Here is a 27,790-nt window from a genome sequence, read left to right on the forward strand (position 1 = left end):
ACTGTCATACAGAGTGAAGTAAGTCAGAAAGAGAAAAACAAATATCGTATATTAATGCATGTATGTGGAACCTAGAAAAATGGTACAGATGAGCCAGTTTGCAGGGCAGAAGTTGAGACACAGATGTAGAGAATGGACATATGGACACCAAGGGGGGAAAACTGCGGTGAGGTGGGGATGGTGGTGTGCTGAATTGGGCGATTGGGATTGACATGTATACACTGATGTGTATAAAACTGATGCCTAATAAGAACCTGCAGTATAAAAAAACAAACAAAACAACTAATACTAAACTTTCATTGGGTTATTTGTATGGAAATATGTTAATATAAATGTTTCAGACATTACATGAAATTTCTAAAAATGTTATATTTGTATTTGTATGGAAATATGTATGGAAATATGTTAATATAAATGTTTCAGACATTACAGGAAACTTCTAAAAATCTTATATGTTCTGGTATAAGGTTATAAGTAATAATCCTAGTTATTACTTTAAAATGTATATCTCAGAAATAACTAATTTTCTTGTCAACTGCATTATTATGAACTTTCATCAAATCTTTAACCATGGTCATTTTTAAGTCTTCTGTCATTTACAGACAGTTCTGGGTGTACTCTGATGATTTTGCAAGTATGTTCCTATAAAAGGGTTTCATCTTCAAGAAATTCATGGAAAAGACTCTGACAAGTACAGGTTTCTGGTAACTGACTGTACTGCTGAACTGAATGAATAAGCATTTTCAGAACTCTAATGAAAAACTGATGAACTCATAAAAGTGCTAACAAAAGATCAAGATGAAAAAAAATTAATTACATGGGACTGAGTGAACTGATGAGGATGAGTATAATTTTTGTGACTTTCTGTCTGAATTAAAAAAAAAAAAATCCCACAAGGACTCAGAGGCAAAGAATATACAAATCAATTTTCACTGCAAAGTATAGGAGCTGTTACAGTGGAGGATTACTGGACTGAATGTTAATATTATGACATAGTATGAGTGTGTTTCATGTTTGGTAATTGCAATCATTGTTGCTTTTGTTGTGGTCATCCATGTACAATGCTTGGTGTCAGTCTATTTATCTCTTGTAAAAATAAAATACAGTGTGTGTGTGTGGAAAAAAAAAAAAAAAGAATGTATAGGCATGGAGAAGAAATTTCATCATAAAATCTTTACACAAATCTCAAGCAATGGTGGAAAGTGCACATCCTGCTTCCATTTCAAGTGCTAAAGGAGGCTTTCTGAAGGATATGAACGTGAGAAACAGAAAGACTCCAGGGCTGTGGAAAGAACAGAGAGCCAACTCTCCCTGGATTCCAAGGAGCCTCTGCGGGTTCCCGTCATTCTGGAGTCCCTACACCTGCAGCCTTGGTTCCCGAAGAGCCCATCCCAGCATGCTGCATATCTGGGTAATCCTGGATGTCCTCCCTGCATGGGCAATGTTGCGCGTAGGTAAATAGGGTGGCTTCTGGATCTCTCCAGCAAGGACAAATGACTCTGAATTTAGAGAAAAACAGATTCACAGGCAATTCAAGTACCTGGATAAGAGGCAGAGGACAAGCAGAGAAAGAATTTTTTTTTTAACTTGTTTGGATTTAGTGGAAATCAAGGACTAGCTGACTGAAGGGAGGGACCCTCCATCTGAACTGGGGTGGAAGCTGACAACAGGAGCCAAGTGTTGCTTCTTGGTGGGAGAGGAGAGAGACTTCCTCAAGGTCCATTGTCCGCGAGATCCTGGACTTAGCTTTGAACTTTATGTGCCATCCTAGGTTGCAGTGTGAACTAGGACTTAACTCTTTTTGCCCCTTTATTCATGGATTATGAATTTGTATTTTGTTTCTGTTTCTTATGATTTTTCTGCCATTTTGGAGTGGGAAGGGTGAAAGGAAATCAATTCTAAGCTCACTGGGCTCAAATAACAAATTTTCAAAGAACAAAAAAAAAAAAAAAAAAAAAGATGTTTACAAAGTATTAAAGTGACAAAAACAAGTTATAAATTAAAAGAGTATGTAGTATGATACATACACACAGAGAGAAAAAAAATCTGGAAGAATACATATCAACAGGTTAATAAAGGTGAGACAATTTTTAAATTTTTGCTCCTCTATATAGTTTCTTAGTTTTCTACAATGAGCATGCATATTTAATTAAATTTTAAAAGAATTAAGAAAACTGTATATGAGATAAAAACACAATGAATCCTATGAGAGACCTCTATGAATAAAGCACATGAGTTTTAGTATAAATATACAACCCAAAGTAATCTATAACATAGGAATAGAAAAGAGAGAAAGCAGGTAAAGTTCGATCCTTTTTTTCTTTTTTTTTTCAGTGTAGCCTTGGGAAAGCTAAAGAAAGCTTAATCAAAATACACTGGGATCTTGGGGAGAGCTGAGCTAGGGTCGGCGGGGGCGGCAGGGGAATTAGAAATGTGTCTTGCAAAGTTATTCTGTTTTTTGCAGCTCTGTGCACTGAGAAAGGAGTTGGAAAAACTATGCATGCAGTGGTCCCTGGGGCATGCCAAACAAAGGCTGGGAAAACAAGTTGTAATCTAAATCATGCCAGTTACTCTTATCTCCCAGGCCATGGCCACCCCTGGAACCAGGAGTTAACATTTACCACTCCATTTAATAACTGAAGATCAGGTGGAAAGCTAAGGCTTTAGTCTGCATTCCAGAGGAATCAGACATTTAGTGCATCCATGAGAGAAATAAAGACACCTCTGCTAATGCTTTAACCTAGAAAAGTAGGCAGCACTTCGTTAGGTTTTCCTTCCAAACTGGAATTGTGCTTACATTGCAAAGGTAGCATCATTATTACCACCAGCAGCAGCCCTTTGAAAAACATCTTCACTGGCATCTAGAAGTTGTTAAAGCAACTATTATCGCCTGCCGGGAAGGCACTGATCATCACAGAAGACACATATCACACATCATCATCACCATAGTTATCATGAATTATTATGGTATCAAGTGGCACCAATGGTATGGTAATCTAGAGGTGTTTTTCAAAATCAAAGGCTTGTTTTTAATCTACATAAGATGGCAGAAAGAATAAAAATAAGGCCCAGTGAAAATATAAATCTAGTCAATTAGGAAGCTTAGGTCTCTGAATTTGACCTCGTAGCAAGGTCTTTCACAGAACCTCCACCCTTACCCCCAAGAACACAAAAGCAGATGCCTGGATACAGAAGCAGAAACAAAATAAGAAGAGTGCAGGGCTCTTCAAAACATTACAGCCCATAATACTTAGTATAATGTATTAGTGACACTTACTATAACTATTAGACTTAGTAACTATTAGACTTAGTAAAATTATTTCCAGTTTTCTTACAATTAAAAACTCAGGAGTACATCAGAGTACATCTGCATTTGATTACAGTTTAACTGCCTTCTTTTGGGATAGTGATACCCTTCTGTCTTTATCGGCTAATCCTTCCATAGATTCTACATTTGGTGGTCATTATTTTTCTTTCAACTTTATTAACTTGTGATTTGCATCCCAATTTCTTTCTAAAGAACCTAGGGTAACAAAAAACAATTTTTTTGAAGTAAGTCATTTAAAGGGAATAGAAGAAAATAGATATTTTCAGGCCATGCTGATATCCCACTAGTAGACACTGCGTCATTCCATACTGGTGGTTTATAAGCCCTGCTAGACCAGTACCCAAGCTGTGCCAATTGGTAAATGTTGCCTGCAGTTCTCATTTTCAGGTGCCAGAGTTTAACAGGTCATGATATCAGAAATGCAAACTAAGCTTAATGTTTTTGGAAAGCCAAAACCAAAATGCAAATATGATGAGCAGAAAGGGATCACAGTTTAAAATAGCACAATCCAAAGCGAGTTTCTTGGAACTCTAGTTACTTGGAATTGAATAGAGGTGAGGTGTCAAATATAGTTGATAAACATATTAATAAAGTGAAATAGACTTGTTCATTCCAGGACTTTCCAGAAGATTTAACATGATAATGATCATTGTGACTATCCCAAAAGAGAATATTTGAACAAGGAGCCCTTTTCTATTTCTTTGAGCATCTCTCAGCAAGAGTGCTCTGCAAAATGGTTTTGAGCAACCTACCCACGCTCAAGTCCATACCACGGAATAAGCAGAGTTTGGAATGTCTTTCTTCCTTCCTTCCTTCCCCTCCTCTTTTTAAAAACTGTGTGAGTTTTACCTCAGGTAAAGCATTTCTGGTTATGTTAAAAATCTGTCCAACCACTTTAGTAGCAGAGGTGATGTTCTCAGGAGTTAATTTACTGGCATCAGATGTTAAAATCCTGGTTTCATCAGAAATATTTTGAGACTGCATTGAGATGTTGACAATCTGTTTAAAAAAAAGCCCTAACTTTATACAACTGTGTCTAAACACTGCAAGCAACTGCAGATGAATAAGCTGGAATTGAGCTGATCTTCAATCTCCTGAACGTCACATCCACTCCATTTTTCATGTTTGCTTCTTTCCTTGCACAAAGGACAAAGTATATGCAGGCCAGTGGCTTTCCCAGTCCTTACTATGTGCCAGGATTAATTAATTATGAGAGGCTGTCTTAGCTAGATCAGTGCTCCTCAAGGTGTAATCCATGGACCAGTGTTGGTTCACTGATTGTTACAGGGTCCATAGGGCGATAAGAACAGAAACTGAGAGAAAGTGGTCAGAAACTGATATAACAATTCTATGCTGTTGAATCTAATAATTTTTAAAAATGGATTTGTATTTTATATATCTTTTTTCATTTCATTTTCCTAGTAATTCATTTTTACAGTATTTTACAAAATTACGGTCTGCAATGGGTTGGAAATTTTTAAAGCTGGCTTTTCAGCACAGAGAGTTTGGGAAGCACTGACCTAGGCAACTTCTCCAGGTACCAATGAGCCTCGGGGCTCTGGGTCATGAAGCTAAAGGATGTTAACCCACATTGTCTTTAGTCATGTGTCAATGTGTGTGTGTCTGTGTGGCTTATTTTTCATTAGATGACAGCATCATTTCAAAGATCAAACCAAGGTCATAGGCTATTCACCCCGGGGGAAGAGTCAGAAACCATGTCCAATCAGTAGATAGAAACAATGCTCTCATTTGATAGCCAGGTCTCTGCTATGTGTTAGGCACTTTGCTAGATGTATTATAGATGTTATCACATTTAATACACAAAACAACATTGCAAGTTGAGCACCCTGACCCCTATTTAAAGGCTTGGAGAGGTTATGGAGCTCACCAAAAGTTCAGACAGCTTACAAATGACAGAGCTGAGAGTCAAAAACTGGCTTGTCAGACTCCAGAATGTGAAGCCTTTCCCCCAGTCTGTGTAGCTGGTACAGCCTATATCATTGGCAGCCGCCTCCACACTCCACCCTCATCCCCACCCCCACACAACTGTGATTAGGGAGCCAGTGTGGACTTTAAAATCAAGACCAGCTCCATCACTAGTTGGCTGTGGTTCACTGGGCAAAATACTACACTCTCAGAGACAGTTTCCTCATCTATAGAATGGGTACATCAATACCTACCTATACAGTTGTTTTTAAAATTAAAATAACATACGTAAAATGTTCGGCACAGTACTTAGCATGCAGTAAGTGCTCAATAACTAGTAAGTGTGATTAGCGAGAATTATTTATAATATGAAAATAAAAATCTAACGCACTGAGGTTATATAAGGACTAAATGAGATAATATATGTAACATGCCTGGTGCCCAGAAGGAACACATAAAGATAAATTTCTTCTTCCTCCCCTTGCTTGGCCCCAGGAATTAACAATTCCATGCATTTGCATTTGAGCATATCCTTAGTCAAAATAATTTAATTGGCCTGAAAAAATATTAAGTCAGTTATATTTTCCACTTCACCTGCTCATGGATACAGCCCTGAGACCAGCATCAGGTTCTGAACTTTCCTGTTTCAAAAGGTCTTTGGTCATAGTTTGTTTCTCTTTATTCTGATCCAGTAGACCATCGAAATACCTTTGTTTTGGTCTCAAATGTCAGGGATCTATTTTTAGTCAAAACTTCAGTGGTCAAAAATATGAGGCCATTTAAAACATGCTATTGTTTATCATTTGCTGAACTCTGCCAAACCAACATATCCAACTGTCCCTTTTCCCAAACGGATATCAACTTTAAAAAATAAGAATGGTTTTAGTTACTAGTCTTTGTTATTTCTAATTTGAGAGTTTTAAAAACATTGATTTGGCACCAAGTAGCTGAAGAACAGAGAATCTGCACAGAGTCTGAACTTTTTCCCGTTGCCCATCTCGTGGAACATATGGCATACCTGCTTTTCCAGGGTTTCCAGATTTTCATTACGATTTCCCATTGTCACATTTTGTAATTCTATCTCTCCATATTTATTAAGACTGCACAGCCGGGTTGCCACTGGATTGTCCACTTTAATAAAAAGACGATGGGGGGGAGAGGGATAAATTATGAGTATGGGATTAACAGATACACACTACCATATATAAAATAGATAAACAACAGGGTTTACTGTATAGCATAGGGAACTATATTCAATATCTTGTAATAATGAATAATGGAAAAGAATCAAAAAAAAGAATACATGTATATATATCTGAATCACTTTGCTGTACACCTGAAACTAACACAATATTGTAAATCAACTATATTTCAATTTTAAAAAAAAAAGAAGAAATAAAGAGGAACAGAAAAAAACATTTGAAGTTTTCATACCTGAGAACATTTCAAAATAAATGACAGACACCAAATCACAGATTCAGGAATCTCAGAGTCAGAGAACACTAACCAGGATAAATATTTAAAAACAAACAAACAACAACAAAAAAAAACCCCTACACTTAGGCATATCCTATTCAAACTGCAGAAAATCAAAGACAAAAAGATCATTTCAAAAGAAGCCAAAAGGGGGGGAAATACCTATGGAGAAACAAGTACAAGAATTATACTGTAATTCTCCTCAGAAATCATGCAAGAAAAAGAGAATACAGTGAAATATTTAGTGTTGAATGAAAAACAACAAAGAATTCTGTATCCAAGGAATTATCCTTTAAAAGTAAAGGAGAAATAAAGACATTCTCAGACAAAGAAAAATTGAGGGAGTTTGTCACCAGTAGTTTGTCACCATTTCTGTCTTGCAAGAAATGTTAAAGGAAGTTAATCAGAAAGAAGGGAATGATATAGGTCAGAAACTTAGATCTACATGAGAAGAGCATTAGAGAAGGAATAAATGAAGGCAAAATAAGATCTTTTAGTTTTTTATTCTTAATTGATCTAACAGATAAGTTTGTTCAAAATAATAATAGTAATGATATATGAGGTGATTATAGCTTATGGATAAATGAAATGAATGCCAAAATTGTTATAAGGAAAGAGAAGGAGGAATTGGGAATACTCTGCTATAAGGTACTGGCATCAAACATGAGGCCATATATTGTTACTAGAAAGCAATCGTAAATGTATATTGCAAACTCTAGGATGCTCCTAGGCATTCACCCATATAAGTGAAAATTTGTGCCCACACAAAAAGCTGCACCTGAACGTTTACAGCAGCTGCATATATAATCACCAAAAACTGGAAGCAAGATGACCTTTAATAGGTGAAAACTTGTATATTCAATATATCTATACAATGGGATATTATTCAGCCATAAAAAGAAATGAGCTATGACGCCCCCAAAAGATATAGAGGAATCTTAAATATATTTAGCTAAGTGAAAGGAGCCAGTCTGAAAAGGCTACATACTGTATGATTCCAAATATGTCAGTCTGGAAAAGGCAAAACTATAGAGAGAGTAAAAAGATCAGGGGTTGGGGAAGGGAGGGATGAACAGGTGAAGTGTGGTGGATTTTTAGGGCAGTGAACTATTTTGTGTGGTCCTGTAACAATGAATATACGTCATTATGTATTTGTCAAAATCCATAGAACTGTACAACACAGTGAACCATAATATAAACTATGTATTTTAATTAATAATAATGTATCAATATTGGCTTGTCCATTGTAACAAAAGCAACATACAAGTGTAAGATATTGATGACAAGGGAAACTATACAGGGGGGGGGGGTGATGAGAGAGAGAGTAAATAGGAACTCTGTACTTTCTTTTTTTTTTTTTTTTTTTTTTTTTTTTTTTTTTTTTCCACACACACACACTGTATTTTATTTTTACAAGAGATAGATAGACTGACACCAAGCATTGTACATGGATGACCACAACAAAAGCAACAATGATTGCAATTACCAAACATGAAACACACTTATACTATGTCATAACATTGACATTCAGTCCAGTAATCCTCCACTGTAACAGCTCCTTTACTTTGCAGTGAAAATTGATTTGTATATTCTTTTCCTCTGAGTCCTTGTGGGATTTTTTTTTTTTTTAATTCAGACAGAAAGTCACAAAAATTATACTCATCCTCATCAGTTCACTCAGTCCCATGTAATTAATTTCTTTTTTTTCATCTTGATCTTTTGTTAGCACTTTTATGAGTTCATCAGTTTTTCATTAGAGTTCTGAAAATGCTTATTCATTCAGTTCAGCAGTACAGTCGGTTACCAGAAACCTGTACTTGTCAGAGTCTTTTCCATGAATTTCTTGAAGATGAAACTCTTTTATAGGAACATATTTGCAAAATCATCAGAGTACACCCAGAACTGTCTGTAAATGACAAAAGACTTAAAAATGACCATGGTTAAAGATTTGATGAAAGTTCATAATAATGCAGTTGACAAGAAAATTAGTTATTTCTGAGATATACATTTTAAAGTAATAACTAGGATTATTACTTATAACATTATACCAGAACATATAAGATTTTTAGACGTTTCCTGTAATGTCTGAAACATTTATATTAACATATTTCCATACATATTTCCATACAAATACAAATATAAGATTTTTAGAAATTTCATGTAATATCTGAAACATTTATATTAACATATTTCCATACATATTTCCATACAAATACAAATATAAGATTTTTAGAAATTTCATGTAATGTCTGAAACATTTATATTAACATATTTCCATACATATTTCCATACAAATACAAATATAAGATTTTTAGAAATTTCATGTACTGTCTGAAACATTTATATTAACATATTTCCATACATATTTCCATACAAATACAAATATAAGATTTTTAGAAATTTCATGTAATGTCTGAAACATTTATATTAACATATTTCCATACAAATAACCCAATGAAAGTTTAGTATTAGTTGTTTTGTTTGTTTTTTTATACTGCAGGTTCTTATTAGGCATCAGTTTTATACACATCAGTGTATACATGTCAATCCCAATCGCCCAATTCAGCACATCACCATCCCCACCTCATCGCAGTTTTCCCCCCTTGGTGTCCATATGTCCATTCTCTACATCTGTGTCTCAACTTCTGCCCTGCAAACTGGCTCATCTGTACCATTTTTCTACGTTCCACATACATGCATTAACATACGATATTTGTTTTTCTCTTTCTGACTTACTTCACTCTGTATGACAGTCTCTAGATCCATCCACTTCTCAACAAATGACTCAATTTCGTTCCTTTTTATGGCTGAATAATATTCCATCGTATATATGTACCACAACTTCTTTATCCATTCGTCTGTTGATGGGCATTTAGGTTGCTTCCATGACCTGGCTATTGTAAATAGTGCTGCAATGAACATTCGGGTGCACGTGTCTTTTTGAATTACGGTTTTCTCTGGGTATATGCCCAGTAGTGGGATTGCTGGGTCATATGGTAATTCTATTTTTAGTTTTTTAAGGAACCTCCATATTGTTCTCCATAGTGGCTGTATCAATTTACATTCCCACCAACAGTGCAAGAGGGTTCCCTTTTCTCCACACCCTCTCCAGCATTTGTTGTTTGTAGATTTTCTGATGATGCCCATTCTAACAGGAGTGAGGTGATACCTCATTGTAGTTTTGATTTGCATTTCTCTAATAATTAGTGATGTTGAGCATCTTTTCATGTGCTTCATGGCCGTCTGTATGTCTTCTTTGGAGAAATGTCTATTTAGGTCTTCTGCCCATTTTTGGATTGGGGTGTTTGTTTCTTTGATATTGAGCTGAATGAGCTGTTTATATATTTTGGAGATTAATCCTTTGTCCGTTGATTCATTTGCAAATATTTTCTCCCATTCTGAGGGTTGTCTTTTCGTCTTGTTTATGGTTTCCTTTGCTGTGCAAAAGCTTTGAAGTTTCATTAGGTCCCACTTGTTTATTTTTGTTTTTATTTCCATTACTCTAGGAGGTGGATCGAAAAAGATCTTGCTGTGATTTATGTCAAAGAGTGTTCTTCCTATGTTTTCCTCTAAGAGTTTTATAGTGTCCAGTCTTATATTTAGGTCTCTAATCCATTTTGAGTTTATTTTTGTGTATGGTGTTAGGGAGTATTCTAATTTCATTCTTTTACATGTGGCTGTCCAGTTTTCCCAGCACCACTTATTGAAGAGACTGTCTTTTCTCCATTGTATATCTTTGCCTCCTTTGTCATAGATTAGTTGACCATAGGTGCGTGGGTTAATCTCTGGGCTTTCTATCTTGTTCCATTGATCTATGTTTCTGTTTTTTTGCCAGTACCATATTGTCTTGATTACTGTAGCTTTGTAGTATAGTCTGAAGTCAGGGAGTCTGATTCCTCCAGCTCCATTTTTTTGCCTCAAGACTGCTTTGGCTATTCGGGGTCTTTTGTGTCTCCATACAAATTTTAAGATGATTTGTTCTAGCTCCGTAAAAAATGCCATTGGTAATTTGATAGGGATTGCATTGAATCTGTAGATTGCTTTGGGTAGTATACTCATTTTCACAATGTTGATTCTTCCAATCCAAGAACATGGTATATCTCTCCATCTGTTGGTATCATCTTTAATTTCTTTCATCAGTGTCTTATAGTTTTCTGCATACAGGTCTTTTGTCTCCCTAGGTAGGTTTATTCCTAGGTATTTTATTCTTTTTGTTGCAATGGTAAATGGGAGTGTTTCCATAATTTCTCTTTCAGATTTTTCATCATTAGTGTATAGGAATGCAAGAGATTTCTGTGCATTAATTTTGTAACCTGCAACTTTACCATATTCATTAATTAGCTCTAGCAGTTTTCTGGTGGCAGTTTTAGGATTCTCTATGTATAGTATCATGTCATCCGCAAACAGTGACAGTTTTACTTCTTCTTTTCCAATTTGTATTCCTTTTATTTCTTTTTCTTCTCTGATTGCCGTGGCTAGGACTTCCAGAACTATGTTGAATAATAGTGGTGAGAGTGGACATCCTTGTCTCGTTCCTGATCTTAGAGGAAATGCTTTCAGTTTTTCACCATTGAGAATGATGTTTGCTGTGGGTTTGTCATATATGGCCTTTATTATGTTGAGGTAGGTTCCCTCTATGCCCACTTTCTGGAGAGTTTTTATCATAAATGGGTGTTGAATTTTGTCAAAAGCTTTTTCTGCATCTATTGAGATGATCATATGGTTTTTATTCTTCAATTTGTTAATATGGTGTATCACATTGATTGATTTGCGTATATTGAAGAATCCTTGCATCCCTGGGATAAATCCCACTTGATCGTGGTGTATGATCCTTTTAATGTGTTGTTGGATTCTGTTTGCTAGTATTTTGTTGAGGATTTTTGCATCTATATTCATCAGTGATATTGGTCTGTAATTTTCTTTTTTTGTAGTGTCTTTGTCTGGTTTTGGTATCAGGGTGATGGTGGCCTCATAGAATGAGTTTGGGAGAGTTCCTTCCTCTGCAATTTTTTGGAAGAGTTTGAGAAGGATGGGTGTTAGCTCTTCTCTAAATGTTTGATAGAATTCACCTGTGAAGCCATCTGGTCCTGGACTTTTGTTTGTTGGAAGATTTTTAATCACAGTTTCAATTTCATTACTTGTGATTGGTCTGTTGATATTTTCTGTTTCTTCCTGGTTCAGTCTTGGAAGGTTATACCTTTCTAAGAATTTGTCCATTTCTTCCAGGTTGTCCATTTTATTGGCATAAAGTTGCTTGTAGTAGTCTCTTAGGATGTTTTGTATTTCTGCGGTGTCTGTTGTAACTTCTCCTTTTTCATTTCTGATTTTATTGATTTGAGTCCTCTCCCTCTTTTTCTTGATGAGTCTGGCTAATGGCTTATCAATTTTGTTTATCTTCTCAAAGAACCAACTTTTAGTTTTATTGATCTTTGCTATTGTTTTCTTTGTTTCTATTTCATTTATTTCTGCTCTGATCTTTATGATTTCTTTCCTTCTGCTAACTTTGGGTTTTGTTTGTTCTTCTTTCTCTAGTTTCTTTAGGTGTAAAGTTAGATTGTTTACTTGAGATTTTTCTTGTTTCTTTAGGTAGGCTTGTATAGCTATAAACTTCCCTCTTAGAACCGCTTTTGCTGCATCCCATAGGTTTTGGGTCGTCGTGTTTTCATTGTCATTTGTCTCTAGGTATTTTTTTATTTCCTGTTTGATTTCTTCAGTGATCTCTTGGTTATTTAGTAACGTATTGTTTAGCCTCCATGTGTTTGTCTTTTTTACGTTTTTTTCCCTGTAATTCATTTCTAATCTCATAGCGTTGTGGTCAGAAAAGATGCTTGATATGATTTCAATTTTCTTAAATTTACTGAGGCTTGATTTGTGACCCAAGATGTGATCTATCCTGGAGAATGTTCCGTGTGCACTTGAGAAGAACGTGTAATCTGCCGTTTTTGGATGGAATGTCCTATATATATCAATTAAATCTATCTGGTCTATTGTGTCATTTAAAGCTTCTGTTTCCTTATTTATTTTCATTTTGGATGATCTGTCCATTGGTGTAAGTGAGGTGTTAAAGTCCCCCACTATTATTGTGTTACTGTCGATTTCCTCTTTTATAGCTGTTAGCAGTTGCCTTATGTATTGAGGTGCTCCTATGTTGGGTGCATATATATTTATAATTGTTATATCTTCTTCTTGGATTGATCCCTGGATCATTATGTAGTGTCCTTCCTTGTCTCTTGTAACATTCTTTATTTTAAAGTCTATTTTATCTGATATGAGTATAGCTACTCCAGCTTTCTTTTGATTTCCATTTGCATGGAATATCTTTTTCCATCCCCTCACTTTCAGTCTGTATGTGTCCCTAGGTCTGAAGTGGGTCTCTTGTAGACAGCATATATATGGGTCTTGTTTTTGTATCCATTCAGCCAGTCTATGTCTTTTGGTTGGGGCATTTAATCCATTCACGTTTAAGGTAATTATCGATATGTATGTTCCTATGACCATTTTCGTAATTGTTTTGGGTTTGTTTTTGTAGGTCCTTTTCTTCTCTTGTGTTTCCCACTTAGAGAAGTTCCTTTAGCATTTGTTGTAGAGCTGGTTTGGTGGTGCTGAATTCTCTTAGCTTTTGCTTGTCTGTAAAGCTTTTGATTTCTCCATCAAATCTAAATGAGATCCTTGCTGGGTAGAGTAATCTTGGTTGTAGGTTCTTCCCTTTCATCACTTTAAGTATTTCATGCCACTCCCTTCTGGCTTGCAGAGTTTCTGCTGAGAAATCAGCTGTTAACCTTATGGGGGTTCCCTTGTATGTTATTTGTCGTTTTTCCCTTGCTGCTTTCAATAATTTTTCTTTGTCTTTAATTTTTGCCACTTTGATTACTATGTGTCTCGGCGTGTTTCTCCTTGGGTTTATTCTGCATGGGACTCTCTGCGCTTCCTGGACTTGGGTGGCTATTTCCTTTCCCATGTTAGGGAAGTTTTCGATTATAATCTCTTCAAATATTTTCTCTGGTCCTTTCTCTCTCTCTTCTCCTTCTGGGACCCCTATAATGCGAATGTTGTTGCGTTTAATGTTGTCCCAGAGGTCTCTTAGGCTGTCTTCATTTCTTTTTATTCTTTTTTCTTTAGTCTGTTCCGCAGCAGTGAATTCCACCATTCTGTCTTCCAGGTCACTTATCCGTTCTTCTGCCTCAGTTATTCTGCTATTGATTCCTTCTAGTGTAGTTTTCATTTCAGTTATTGTATTGGTCATCTCTGTTTGTTTGTTCTTTAATTCTTCTAGGTCTTTGTTAATCATTTCTTGCATCTTCTCAATCTTTGCCTCCATTCTTATTCCGAGGTCCTGGATCATCTTCACTATCATTATTCTGAATTCTTTTTCTGGAAGGTTGCCTATCTCCACTTCATTTAGTTGTTTTTCTGGGGTTTTTTCTTGTTCCTTCATCTGGTGCATAGCCCTCTGCCTTTTCATCTTCTCTGTCTTTCTGTAACTGTGGTTTTTGGTCCACAGGCTGCAGGATTGTAGTTTTTCTTGCTTCTGTTGTCTGCCCTCTGGTGGTTGAGGCTATCTAAGAGGCTTGATGGTAGGCTCTGGTGGTGGGTAGAGCTGACTGTTGCTGTGGCGGTCAGAGCTCAGTAAAACCTTAATCCACTTGACTGTTGATGGGTGGGGCTGGGTTCCCTCCCTGTTGCTGTGGCGATCAGAGCCCAGTAAAACCTTAATCCACTTGACTGTTGATGGGTGGGGCTGGGTTCCCTCCCTGTTGGTTGTTTTGCCTGAGGCAACCCAACACTGGAGCCTACCCGTGCTCTTTGGTGGGGTTAATGGCAGACTCTGGGAGGGCTCACGCCAAGGAGAACTTCCCAGGACCTCTGCTGCCAGTGTCCTTATCCCCACGGTGAAACAGAGCCACCACTCGCCTCTGCAGGAGACCCCCCAACACCAGCAGGTACGTCTGGTTCAGTCTTCCCCAGGGTCACTGCTCCTTCCCCTGGGTCCCGATGCACACATTACTTTGTGTGTGCCCTCCAAGAGTGGGGTCTCTGTTTCCCCCAGTCCTGTCACAGTCCTGCAATCAATTCCCACTAGACTTCAAAGTCTGATTCTCTAGGAATTCCTCCTCCCTTTGCCGGACCCCCAGGTTGGGAAGCCTGAGGTGGGGCTCAGAACCTTCACTCCAGTGGGTGGACTTCTGTGGTATAAGTGTTCGCCAGTCTGTGAGTCACCCACCCAGCAGTTATGGGATTTGATTTTACTCTGATTGCGCCCCTCCTACCGTCTCACTGTGGCTTCTCCTCTGTCCTTGGACGTGGGGTGTCCTCCTTGGTGAAGTCCAGGGTCTTCCTGTCAATGATTGTCCAGCAGCCAGTTGTGATTCTGGTGCTCTCGCAAGAGGGAGTGAGAGCACGTCCTTCTACTCCGCCATCTTGGTTAATCCTCGGAACTCTGTACTTTCTGCTTAATTTTTCTGTAAACCTAAAACTGCTCTAAAAATAGTCAATTAGTTTAAAAAAAAAATAAGATATGGTTCCTGATCTCAATGTGCTTACAATCTAGCAAGAGAGATTTAATTGTAACTGTTGTGTGACAAACTTCTCTATGTGACCAAGGAAATATGCAAATCTTCTTAAATTATAAAATACTTCAAATACACACGGTATGGAAAATAATAAAACATCCCCAACTACCCACATCCAGTTTTAATAGATAGTAACTTTCTCTAGATTTGCTTCAGAGTTTTTTTTCCTAATGAGCAATGAAACTAGAAAGAGCTGAAATCCTTTGAATTCCTTTCTATTAATATTCCTTTACCCCGCTACCTAGAGGTAACACTATTTTGAAATTGTCTTTCCCATCACATTTTATACTACTGTTATATCTAAGATAATCAGTATGTAGCATTTTTAAAAAATACTGATGACTATTTTAATGGTTACTGTTCTATCTAGGTTTTTTCCCCTCCTTTTGGAGTAAATTTTCATTTACATTTTTTAAGAAAATTGTCACTTGACCAAAGTTTTATACTAGCTAGAATAAGGTTTTCCATGGTATTTGCTTATGTTTGTCCTCATTAGTTACTGTTTTTTTTGAAATCACTGTCTTATTTTTTTAATATATTTTAATAGGTAATATATTCAAAGTTGAAAATAACATTTGTTCCCATCCCCAAATATACACAAGTAATTTCTATTCATTTTTTCCAATCTTTCTTTTCACAAAATAAGCAAATATGAATCTATAGTCTTATTTTCTCCCTCTCTTTCCTGTAGCTTGCTCTTGCACTTAATGGATGTCAAAAAATCTTTTCACAGCAGTTCACAAGAGAACTTCCACACGTTCTTTTACAGCTGCATTATATTCCATTGTGTGATTGTGCCCTAATTTAACCACTTATTGATGACACTTGTGTTGTTTTCAATTGTTGCTTCAAAATAGCATTCTACACGTTTTATTTTGCCATTGTACAAATTCATCTGTAGAATATATTTCCAGAAATGGAATTTCTGAGCCAAAGAATACACATTCGTCTTCTTGACAGTGATTACCATCTTGCCCCACACGGGTTGTACTAATTTGTATTGATATTTTCACCAGCAACGCAACCATATGCAGGGTCTGGGACAACGTACAATGAAGACCTATCTACCATTTATATAAAAGTAAACGCAAAACTCTAATGCCATGATAAACATACCTTCATAAGGACCTGAAAATCCAAGTCTGAATTTAGCAATCGTGGGTTCCTCGAAGCCCTATGGCAGAAGGCCGCAACCGCCCCTTCTGTCTCCATCTCCGTCTTGTCCCACACTCAGGGGGCCTTGCGCTCACACACGCAGACACCCCAGCCCACACCTCAAGCTCTTTTCACAACACACTGTGAACAGCCACCCCTCGTGGTCAGGGAAGCACAGGCAGCGTGGCTGACCCTCGAGACGATGAGTGGGAAAGGCAGGCACAGTCCCGGGAGGCAGAGCAGGGCTTCTGAAGGACCCATGTGTAGGAGGTGCGCAGCGACTAGTTGAGGAGATTCTGGCTCGGGGTGGGCGTGTCCCCTCGGCCTCACAGAGAAGTAGGATTTTGCTTAAAGGGTCGTGACCCTTTTATTTTCGTATACGTTGCTTAATTATGCCTTTTTTTTTTCCTTTGGTCTTAACGAATCTCGCGGGAAATGTATCTATTTAAATTCATCTTTTCAAAAAACTAGCTTTTGGTTTTGTTGATCTCCGCTCTTGTTTCTTTGATTTCCATTCCATTAATTTGTTCTTATTTTTATGACTGCCAGACATACTTCCTTAGAATTTCTCTTTATTTTTTTAAATTCTAAAGTTAGAATGCTTAAATCACTAATTTTCACTCTGTCTGGCTTTTTAATATGTACATAAAGCTGTAAATGTCATTCTAACTATATTTTTAGCTGTGCCACAAGTTGTGATATAGAGTGTTTCCCCTGAATTTTTAAATATTTTGTAATTTTCATTTGATGTCTTCTTTGAATTATTTAAAACAATTTTTTATACATTTATTGGAATTTTCTTGGTTATTTTATGCACTGCCTTCTAATTGTACTGCATTGTATTCACAGAACATAATCTATAGGATTGATTCTTTGGTACTCACTAAGACTTTCTTCTGAAAATAATATATACTCTATTTACTGTGGCAATTCGAATTTATAAATCCACTAAGTCCAGTTTGTTAGTTATGTTTTTCAAATTTCTGAATCCTTACTGATTTTCTCTGCTTGACCTGTCAGTTTCTTACAGGAAAGCGTTAGACCCAACCACCCCGATTGTAAAGTTGTATATTTATCTGTATAATTCTGCCCTGTTTTGCTTCATATATTCTGAGTCAGTGTTATTTGATGTATACAGGCACAGGATTATTGATTCTTCCTTGTTGAATTACTTCTGTCTTTGAGTAATAAAACTCTTATTCTTCATAGTATTTTTTGCCTTAAGTTCTGGTTTTCTGATATTAACCTTGCTAACTCAGCTTTCTTTTGCTTTGGATAGTATTTGCCTGGAATTGGTTTTATCATCATTTGCTTTTCATCTTTTTGTGTCATTAAATGTTCTGTGTTTCTTATAAACAGCAGGAGTTACATTTTGTTTTGCTTTGATGATATCCAATATGACAATATCTTTCCTTAAACAGATGAGTTTAAAGTACTTAAACTTGTTGTGTTTATTATTTCTACTATCTTATTTCATGTTTCCCCCCCTACTTTGATGCCTTCAATGGTATTATTTTCTTTCTTTATTTCACTGTTTTCTAGTACAGTTGTCCCTCAGCATCTGCAGGGAATTGGTTCCAGGACCCCCCACAGACACCAAAATCCACAGACGCTCCAAGTTCCTTTTATAAAATGATATAGTACGTTTAGCCAGCCCTTCATATCGGCAGATGTGAACCCATGGATATAGAGGGCCAACTGTATTTTACTGCCACCTTGTTTTTAAATCTCCTGTAACATTAGCCTTTTAAGATGTAGAAAGCAATCTATGACTATTTAAATCTACCAAAAAGTTTGTCAGTTTGTTTGCCCTGATATATTGTATTTGTTCCTTGTAGGTTCAATTTATTGATTTCTGAAGTATACGATTTAATCTTTCTTTCAGTTAGGGTCTATGAGTGACAGATTCTCCAAGGTTGACCTGAAAATGCTTTTATTTTGCCCTTGCCCTTGTCAGTTTGATAAGGTATGCAATTCTGGGTTGACAGCACTTTGAGGATATTATCCCACTGTTTTCTAGAATTTGTTGCTGTTAATGAGAAGTTTTTCTTGATCTAATTGTTATTCCTTTTTAAGTTTTCTTTATCTGATGTTCTGCAATTTTACCATGATGTGGATTTATTTTTGTTTTCCCTGCTTGAGACTCAGTCATTCTTCAATACAAGTAAATTATTAGTCTTTATTTCTTCCAATGTTGCCTCTCCCGTATTCTCTCTATTCTTTTCTTCTGGAATTTCTGGTAGACCCTGTTGAAATTTAGCCTTATATATTTCAAGTTTCCTAATCATATTTCAAAGTTAACATCTCTTTATATTGTTATATTACATTATAGGTAATTTCTTCAAGACTTCCATTTCCCTACTTCTCTAATGATTTCTAATCTCCTTTTAAGTCTACCCATTAATTTTTTTTTATTACTATATTTTTCATTCAAGAAATACTATTTGGTTCTTTTTCAAATTCTTTTATCCTTTTAAAAAAGTATAAACTTTTTCTTTTATTGTGATTTTTCCTCCTGTATTTTAAACTTTTAAATCATTTTTTAAATACTTTATATTCTCTTTCAGATTGTTCTGTTATATCCAGTTCAGGAAAAGTTAATCCTATTGGCTGCATTTAATGTCTCTCCAACATTGTGGTTCATTCGTAATTTTGGGCTGTAAACTCACCTTTATCTTACTTACTGCTCTTCCATGAGACTTTTATGGATCCTATTTGTGAAAATATTTCTACAGGGAAATTTTGCAGCACTTCTGTTATTATCTTAGGGTAACATCAGTAGTAGTCTTAAACTAGTTTCAGGATAATGTCTCACTGGGGGTTTCTGCACTGAAGGTAGGACAAATTCAGATTCTATAGCCTGGGGTTTCAATTACTTGTGGTGACTTTTCTTTTCCTACTCATGTCCCTGAACAGATGATAGAGTTATTAAATGCTTCTCTGGGTTAGTGAGCAGAACTTTTCTAACCTTTTCATGGTTGAGGCAACCTTTAGAGGCTTTAGGGGTTATCCCCGTGGCTCAGGTTCAGCTTTCCCACTTGACACAGGATGGAAGTCATGCTTCCTGTGTCCATGTGTGCATTGAAGCCACAACCCCCAGCCTCTATGGCTTATGCCACTGCCTCACTATTATGGTATTGACTTTTCTCTTTGTCTCTGCCACCTGGAATTTCCCTTCAAGAAAGAAAGCCTGGGCTTCCCTGGTGGCGCAGTGGTTGAGAATCTGCCTGTCAATGCAGGGGACACGGGTTCGAGCCCTGGTCTGGGAAGATCCCACATGCCACGGAGCAACTAGACCCGTGAGCCACAACTACTGAGCCTGCGCGTCTGGAGCCTGTGCTCTGCAACAAGAGAGGCCGCGATGGTGAGAGGCCCGCGCACCGCGATGAAGAGTGGCCCCCGCTTGGCACAACTAGAGAAAGCCCTCGCACAGAAACGAAGACCCAACACAGCCAAAAATAATAAATAAATAAATAAAAATTAAAAAAAAAAAAAAAAAAAAAGAAAGCCTGATATATATTTGAATTATTTTTATATTTTATTCATAATTTCTATGTGTTTTTAAGTAGGAAGGGCACCTATCCATGTCTATTCAGCCTGCCTTTTTGCCACTAGTCAAGAGTCATTCCTTATACTTAATGAGTATTTTGACTCCCTTTAGAGAAGCGCTATGGTTTACATCTCCAGGTCCTAGCACAGTGCCAGATACATAGAAGGTACCCCCCAATTTTTGCTCATTGGCTTCTTTTCCATTTACATTTTGGTTGAGCTCTCCACTCTTGAATCATAATCACATTTTCACACCTTGTGCTCCCCAGTTCAAGACCCTATCATCTGAAATAACTAAATTACCCACAAAATATAGCAAAAGTAGTATTAGTATTTTTAAGCCTCTCTGTTTTAAGTAAAGCAAGTCAGATCCAGAAAGATTATGTGGCTTGTTTATATCCTATAACTAGTCTTTTAGAGTTATGGTCTCATAAAAGTGACAGTAGCTCTTCATTAGCCCAACTTCCTCGTTCTATGCAAAGAGTACATTCTCCATTAATAGTAACTCTTTCCAGAGCAATAACTGGTTGGTAGCTGAGTGGGGACTAGAATTCAGATCTCTTGGTTAGTAATCCAGTGCTCCTGGTCCCTCCTCACAGTGCCTGCCTTTACCACAGGGATAACAGGAAGAGTGAGCACAGCTTCATTCTATTTGAGGATCCGTACACTGGAACATACTTAATAGTGGTATTTTTCTTTTATAACACCTGTGTGATAATAATAATTCCTTATATTCTTTTAAATTGTAATAAATAATACTTCGAGGAATACTAGCCCTATTTTTAACACCTTTACTACACATCATGGAAAATTAAGTGCAGAACATATGTGACACTCACATTTCATGCTGCTTGAAAAAGTAGCATAAAATATTTGAAATTCCAAATAGAAAACATGAATTAAATTTCTTCTCCTAAACTAGATAAAATTAGAATCTGTTTTGAAAAGTCTAGTTTAAGTGGGGGAATAAAAAATATCTTTCCTTAGTCAAAGAAATTCCATCAGGAAACTCTAGTGTCTAGCTCGGAGTCCTTAGGGGTTTAAAAATCCAGGGATCGGGCTTCCCTGGTGGCGCAGTGGTTGAGAATCTGCCTGCCAATGCAGGGGACACGGGTTCGAGCCCTGGTCTGGGAAGATCCCACATGCCGCGGAGTGACTGGGCCCGTGAGCCACAATTGCTGAGCCTGCGCGTCTGGAGCCTGTGCTCCGCAACAAGAGAGGCCGCGATAGTGAGAGGCCCGCGCACCGCGATGAAGAGTGGCCTCCACTTGCCACAACTAGAGAAAGCCCTCACACAGAAATGAAGACCCAACACAGCCATAAATAAATTAATTAATTAATTAATTAATTAATTAAATTAAAAAAAAAAAATCCAGGGATCTGTCATTTTTCCCAGACCAGGAATTTGAAATATCTGGGCGAGGATAAAGTTTATTCTTAAATGAGAGGACAATGTTATGAAAGTTTATTCCATGGTGGGAAAAAGCTTAAAAACTTAAGTATTAAGTATAGACTTTACTTAAGGTAAAGGTTGTTCAATGTTAACAACCTGGTTACATATTCCAATAAACTGCTTAAATGTTTTAATAAAAATTTCCCCAATGGTCTAGTAATTATAAATATTGAAAAACAAATGCAGGGAGATATGGCAGTTCTTAGAACTGTTCCTGTTTCTATTTTGAGCTAATTAGTTGAAATTTATGATTAAACCTACTGTAGACTTTCAGTTTGATAAGTTGAGTTTCAATCCAAAGGTCCAAACTAGATCAATGGCATCTATTCAAGGTATATTTCAGGGAGTGGAGAAAACTATGCACTAAATTATCAAAAAATACATAAATGAAAACTAGTAGCTAACATGTATTGAGTGCTTACATTGTACTAGGTATCATCTTAAACCTGTAAACGTATTAACTAATTCTCACAACAGCCCTATAAGATAGGATTTATTATTAATAATAGGAAAACCACGATACAGAAATGTTGAGTAACTTGCTCTAGTTTACTCAGTAAGAGCCAGGCAATCTGGCTGCACAGCTTTTTTTCCCCTACTCATGTATTTTTCCCCAACTCTCATGTACACATTCTACACCAGATGTTCTTCAGTAACATGTGTTATCAAAAACCTGTGGGTGGGGTTGAATTCAGAATGTCAAGTGAAAATATCTAGTACCTGAAAATCAAGGAAAAATTCACTAAACCAAGGTCCTAGTCTCTTAATTTAAGAAAGTGATTTGTAGGACTTCCCTGGTGGCGCAGTGGTTAAGAATCCGCCTGCCAATGCAGGCGCCACGGGTTCGATCCCTGGTCTGGGAAGATCCCACGTGCCATGGAGCAACTAAGGCCGTGCACCACAGCTACTGAAGCCCACGCGCCTAGAGCCCGTGCTCCGCAACAAGAGAAGCCACCACAATGAGAAGCCCACTCACCGCAACAACAACAACAACAAAATGGTCATGAAGGACCTAGGGGCAAGATGGGAATAAAGACACAGACCTACTAGAGAATGGACTTGAGGATACGGGGAGGGGGAAGGGTAAGCTGGGACAAAGTGAGAGAGTGGCATGGACATATATACATATATACACTACCAAACGTAAAATAGATAGTGCGAAGCAGCCGCATAGCACAGGGAGGTCAGCTCGGTGCTTTGTGACCACCTAGAGGGGTGGGATGGGGAGGGGGGGAGGGGGGGAGGGAGGGAGACACAGAGGGAAGAGATATAGGGACATATGTATATGTATAACTGATTCACTTTGTTATAAAGCAGAAACTAACACACCATTGTAAAGCAATTATACTCCAATAAAGATGCTAAAAAAAAAAATCCAGGAAAAAAAAAACGCAGCCATTTTCCTGATTCATAAAACAATTGAAATATTAAAAAAAAAAAAGAGTAGCCCCAGCTCGCCACAACTAGAGAAAGCCCACACAGCAACGAAGACCCAACGTAACCAAAAATTAATGAATTGTTTTAAAAAAGAGAATCTTTTAAGAAAGTGACTTGTAAAATGGTATCATCAACTTAAACATCACTGATTCTGATATTAAAATAATTCATGCCCCTCAGCTAATTACAAAACAAAATTTCTTCCTCAAAATAATCCCTTCCCTTTCATAGGAATTATTTTCTTGATTGAAAGAGTGATTATATGAGGAAGCAAGAAGGGAGACTGGTAAAGTTACAGAACAGAGATTTACAACAACAGGATTAAAACTGAATAAAAGTACAGCTGCCTAAAACCCAGCTTCCTCCATCTTGAAAACACTTTTCTGGACTTTTTTTAAACCCCAAAATGCAACCTGTCCTCCAGGAAGAGTCACATGAGTTTGATTTATTATCAAGTTTGCCTCTTGAGGGAGTATGTAATTGAGTAAAATGAAAGCCAAGCATCTGTAACATGGGTATAATAATAACTGCCTCAGAGACAGTTGTCAGGATTAAATGAGAGAAGGTATGTGAAGTTTTTTAGCACAGTACCTAGAATACAGTAAAAAAAATTAACAGTAAGTTTTATAAAAATGAAACATATAAATAGTATACATATACCCACATTAATGTTCACTCTATAGTCAAACAACAGCGACTTCTAATTGAAATTTACTTACAGCAGAATTTAAATTTTTTTGTACTTTTTCTACACAGAGGCCATTACTTTTTCATAGAAAATAAAAGTGAAAGAGATATAACTTGTTTATATAAATATGTTAAACCTAAACCATAGATATATATTCTGTTTTTATTGAAAATAAATTTTGAAGGCAGTAAAATTAATTTACCCCAAATTGTATGTGTATGTGTTTATGTATATTTTTCCTGAGTAAGACATTCATAGTTTTCATCAGTTTCTCAGAGGTATCCATGACTCTCCCCTTAAAAAATAAGTTTAAAAACAATTCATCTCTATACGCAGGTAAAGGGACTAAAGTGAGAGCGCTCAAAACTTCCATGAGATGGGACGAGATGGGATGGAAAGGGGCGGAGGAGAATGGCGAGGAAGGGAGTGAAGTGGAGGAGCCAGAATTTACCAACTAAGACAAAGTCTGAATACAGTGCACAAAGCAAAACAGCAACAGCAAACAATACTGGTCTTTCAATCTTTCTCTTTAGATGATACCGATAACCCCCTCCTTTTCCACTGGGTTTACCCAAAAACTGAGGGATGTCCCTTACATAAAAAGCCACTTCAAAAAAAATCAGCTAGAGCAAGGAAACGTTTGTCTTTTCTGAGGAGCTGGTATGCTTTTATTGTTAAACATGGGTTCTTTATTATCTATTATCGTGCGTTTGGGGCCTTAGCCCTCAGGAAACACAGGGATATGTTTTGTATTTATTTTTAGCAACTCCTTCTAGACTTTGATTTTCATTTACTTTCTATCCCCAACCTTGTCCTCTTCCTTACAGTGTTTTTGTACTTTGGTCCTTGTTTTAATGGTTCTATTGTACCTGTGTTCTTTATAAGTCACCACAAATTTCCCTTTAAGAGTAGATGTCTTGTAAAGGAAGAAAAGGAGGGAGGAAGGGAGGAAGGAAGGAGGGAGGGAGGGAAGGAAGGAAGGAAGGAAGGAAGGAAGGAAGGAAGGAAGGAAGGAAGGAAAGAAGGAAGGAAGGGAGTTAGTTCTTAAAAGTATACCCTTTAAATAAGGTCTTATACATTTAGCAGCCTTAATAGGGTAAAACCTATAGTTCATAATTTTTTTAAACCTCAAATTATTTTACAAACCTTAAATAAACAAAACCACATTTTCTCCAAGTTTAAATTTTACTGCTTTTATTCTGATAAATTTTTTCTTACTTGTTCTCTAAATCCTATTAATACAGTATTCTCTAAATATGTTCTTTGGGGGAAAAAACAGATCTGTTCTCAGCTACCACTCCATCAGCAGCCAATGTATTTGACTCCTTTTGTCCTTGACAGTGGATCTTTGCAGGCATGGCTTGTGCTCCTGCTGGCTCCCCCAACCTTCTGTCCTCTGCAGTTACCTCCTCTGGGGGCAGACCACCTCTCCTGCCCTTTCTTGACTGGCATTATTTACCCTTATTCACTCAGTTTCATTAGAAACTGTCTCTCTGTCTCTTTTTTTTTTTACAAAAGGGAATGCTCAGCACATCCAGTTTTGGATCTCTTTATGGAAAACCCCATGGCACAAAGGAACCAGCATTAGTATTATGGAAAGTCTCTGTTCTGAGTTTCTGGGGCTTTCCTTTAACATCATTGTTTACACACCATTGCCCGCCTTCACCTCCCTTTCTCAGGCTCAGCTCTGCCACATAGCAGGTGACTAACAAGTAGTTGTTGACTAACCAGGAAAATTGTTTTCTAAATGATCTTAATTTTTAACTAGCTTTCTACACCTGAAAAGTGGGAACTTTGTGTGCAAAACATAAGATCATTTTTTTTACAATCCTAATGAAAACATTCCTAAACTTTCTTCTTGAAATGAAATTTCATTCTGCATATGTTTAATAATGTGTGTGTGTGTGTGTGTGTGTCCATAACTATTTTCCTTCCTTGGATTTAGCTAAACAAGCCCAAACATGTGCTATTAATGATTTAAATTATTACTTGGCTATTCATTCAGTCAGGTGTTAAAAGAGCATGAACAGACAGAGTGAAGTAAGTCAGAAAAAGAAAAACAAATACAGTATGCTAACACATATATATGGAATCTAAGGAAAAAAAAAAAGGTCATGAAGAACCTAGTGGCAAGATGGGAATAAAGATACAGACCTACTAGAGAATGGACTTGAGGATATAGGGAGGGGGAAGGGTAAGCTGTGACAAAGTGAGAGAGTGGCATGGACATATATACACTACCAAACGTAAAATAGATGGCTAGTGGGAGGCAGCTGCATAGCACAGGGAGGTCAGCTCGGTGCTTTGTGACCACCTAGCGGGGTGGCATAGGGAGGGTAGAAGGGAGGGAGATGCAAGAGGGAAGAGATATGGGAACATATGTATATGTATAACTGATTCACTTTGTTATAAAGCAGAAACTAACACACCATTGTAAAGCAATTATACTCCAATAAAGATGTTTAAAAAAAATTTAATAAAAATGAGTTGCATAGGGCTTCCCTGGTGGCGCAGTGGTTGAGAATCTGCCTGCTAATGCAGGGGACACGGGTTCGAGCCCTGGTCTGCGAAGATCCCACATGCCGTGGAGCAACTGGGCCCGTGAGCCACAACTACTGAGCCTGCGCGTCTGGAGCCTGTGCTCCGCAACGAGAGAGGCCGCAATGGTGGGAGGCCCGCGCACCGCGATGAAGAGTGGTCCCCGCTTGCCGCAACTAGAGAAAGCCCTAGCACAGAAATGAAGACCCAACATAGTAATCAATCAATAAATCTTTAAAAAAAAAAAAATGAGTTGCATAAAAAAAAAAAAAGAGCATGAACAGGCCAATTCAACTGTTGTTCGTCACCCTGCACACTTACACACACACACACATGCATGTACACGCATGTATTCATGTATATACAACCATATGCTAGCCATCAATTGACCCTTGTCTTTTATATTTCATAAATGGCGGGCAGTCTCAGCCTAGACATGGCACTTTCCAGTACTGGTATATCAGGTGGCAGGGACAGAGGCTCAATACCTTCTCTTGCTCTGAATTAAACACAGCAGGATGACATTACCTCTCTGGATCCTGATTACACTCTTCCAGATGCCCAGTCCCCAAATGATGGCGGTCAGCAGCCCACACACAATGGCCACCAGCACCTTGAGGTTACACACACGGCAGGAAGCCATGGGGAATCCAAACCACAAATCCACTTGGCTTCTTCTCTTCTTGAGCCAAGAACTTTAATCAAAAACTCTTCTAAAAAAAAAATAATTCCTTCTCTCAGGGTTCTATCAATCAGATGTCCTCATTTTTTAGGATTTTTGAGGTTAATCAGGCAGGAAGCAGTTCGAATCACCTAATAAAAGGTACACAGTCTGCTTGCAATTTCCTCATCCTTCACTGAATGAGAACATGAAAAAAGTGATTGGGGGGTTATGGGGAAGGAAGATGACTCAGGGCAATAAAGGAGAAAGGGAGGGAATAGCTAACAGGGTCAAAGTGTAAATGTCCTGACAAGTGAAGAAGTGGGGAAGGGAACAAAAAAGAAAAAAATAAAAGAAGTCCGGAAGGCAGTGGGCCTGGGGATCACCTATGGTCCAGCTTCCTGTGTTTTGTTAGGAGGCTCTAGCAGAGGTAGACCAGCAGGCACTCCAGGCTGTCCACTGAGGTCGAACAGTGACGCCCACGCATGATTCCAGTACTTGCACGTCTTTAAGAAGCCCATATTTTGACAGCTACAGTTGGTGAGTGGGCATTACTGGCACATGAATTTTGAAAAGCACTGAAGCCAGCATTACGACCCATCTGTTATGGGCTGAACTGTGTTCCCCTAAAAATTCATATGGTGAAGTAGTACCTAGAATATGACCTTATTTGGAGATAGGGTCATTACAGGAGGTAATCAAGTCAAAGTGAGGTCATTAGAGTTGTCCCTAACCCAATATGACTGATGTCCTTATACAAAGAGGAAATTTGGACACAGATATGCATAGAGAGAAGAGGATGTGAAGAGACATGGGGAGAAGACAGCCGTCTACAAGCCAAGGAAAGAGGATGCGAACAGATCCTTCCCTCCCAGGCCTCAGAAGGAACCAACGCTGCCAAATGCCTTGATTTTGGCCTTCTAATCTCCAGAACTGCTTAATAAGAAATTTCTGTTGTTTAAGCCACTCAGCTGTAGTACTTTGTTACAGCAGCTGTAGCAAACCAATC

At 37.5% G+C, this 27,790-nt stretch overlaps 1 protein-coding gene across 1 annotated transcript in view; it reads right to left on the reverse strand.

Moving 5' to 3' along the window:
- Nucleotides 1–26,763, reverse strand: part of ADGRG7 (adhesion G protein-coupled receptor G7) — an 85,100-nt gene extending 58,337 nt beyond the window's left edge. The window contains 4 exon segments of the mRNA XM_057544940.1: nt 2,798–2,865; nt 4,178–4,327; nt 6,273–6,385; nt 26,649–26,763. Coding sequence (XP_057400923.1) covers nt 2,798–2,865; nt 4,178–4,327; nt 6,273–6,385; nt 26,649–26,763 — 446 coding nt within the window.
- Nucleotides 26,764–27,790: the final 1,027 nt, after the last annotated feature.

This window comes from Balaenoptera acutorostrata, chromosome 4 (assembly GCF_949987535.1).
Source record: "Balaenoptera acutorostrata chromosome 4, mBalAcu1.1, whole genome shotgun sequence".
NCBI classification, from domain to species: domain Eukaryota; kingdom Metazoa; phylum Chordata; class Mammalia; order Artiodactyla; family Balaenopteridae; genus Balaenoptera; species Balaenoptera acutorostrata.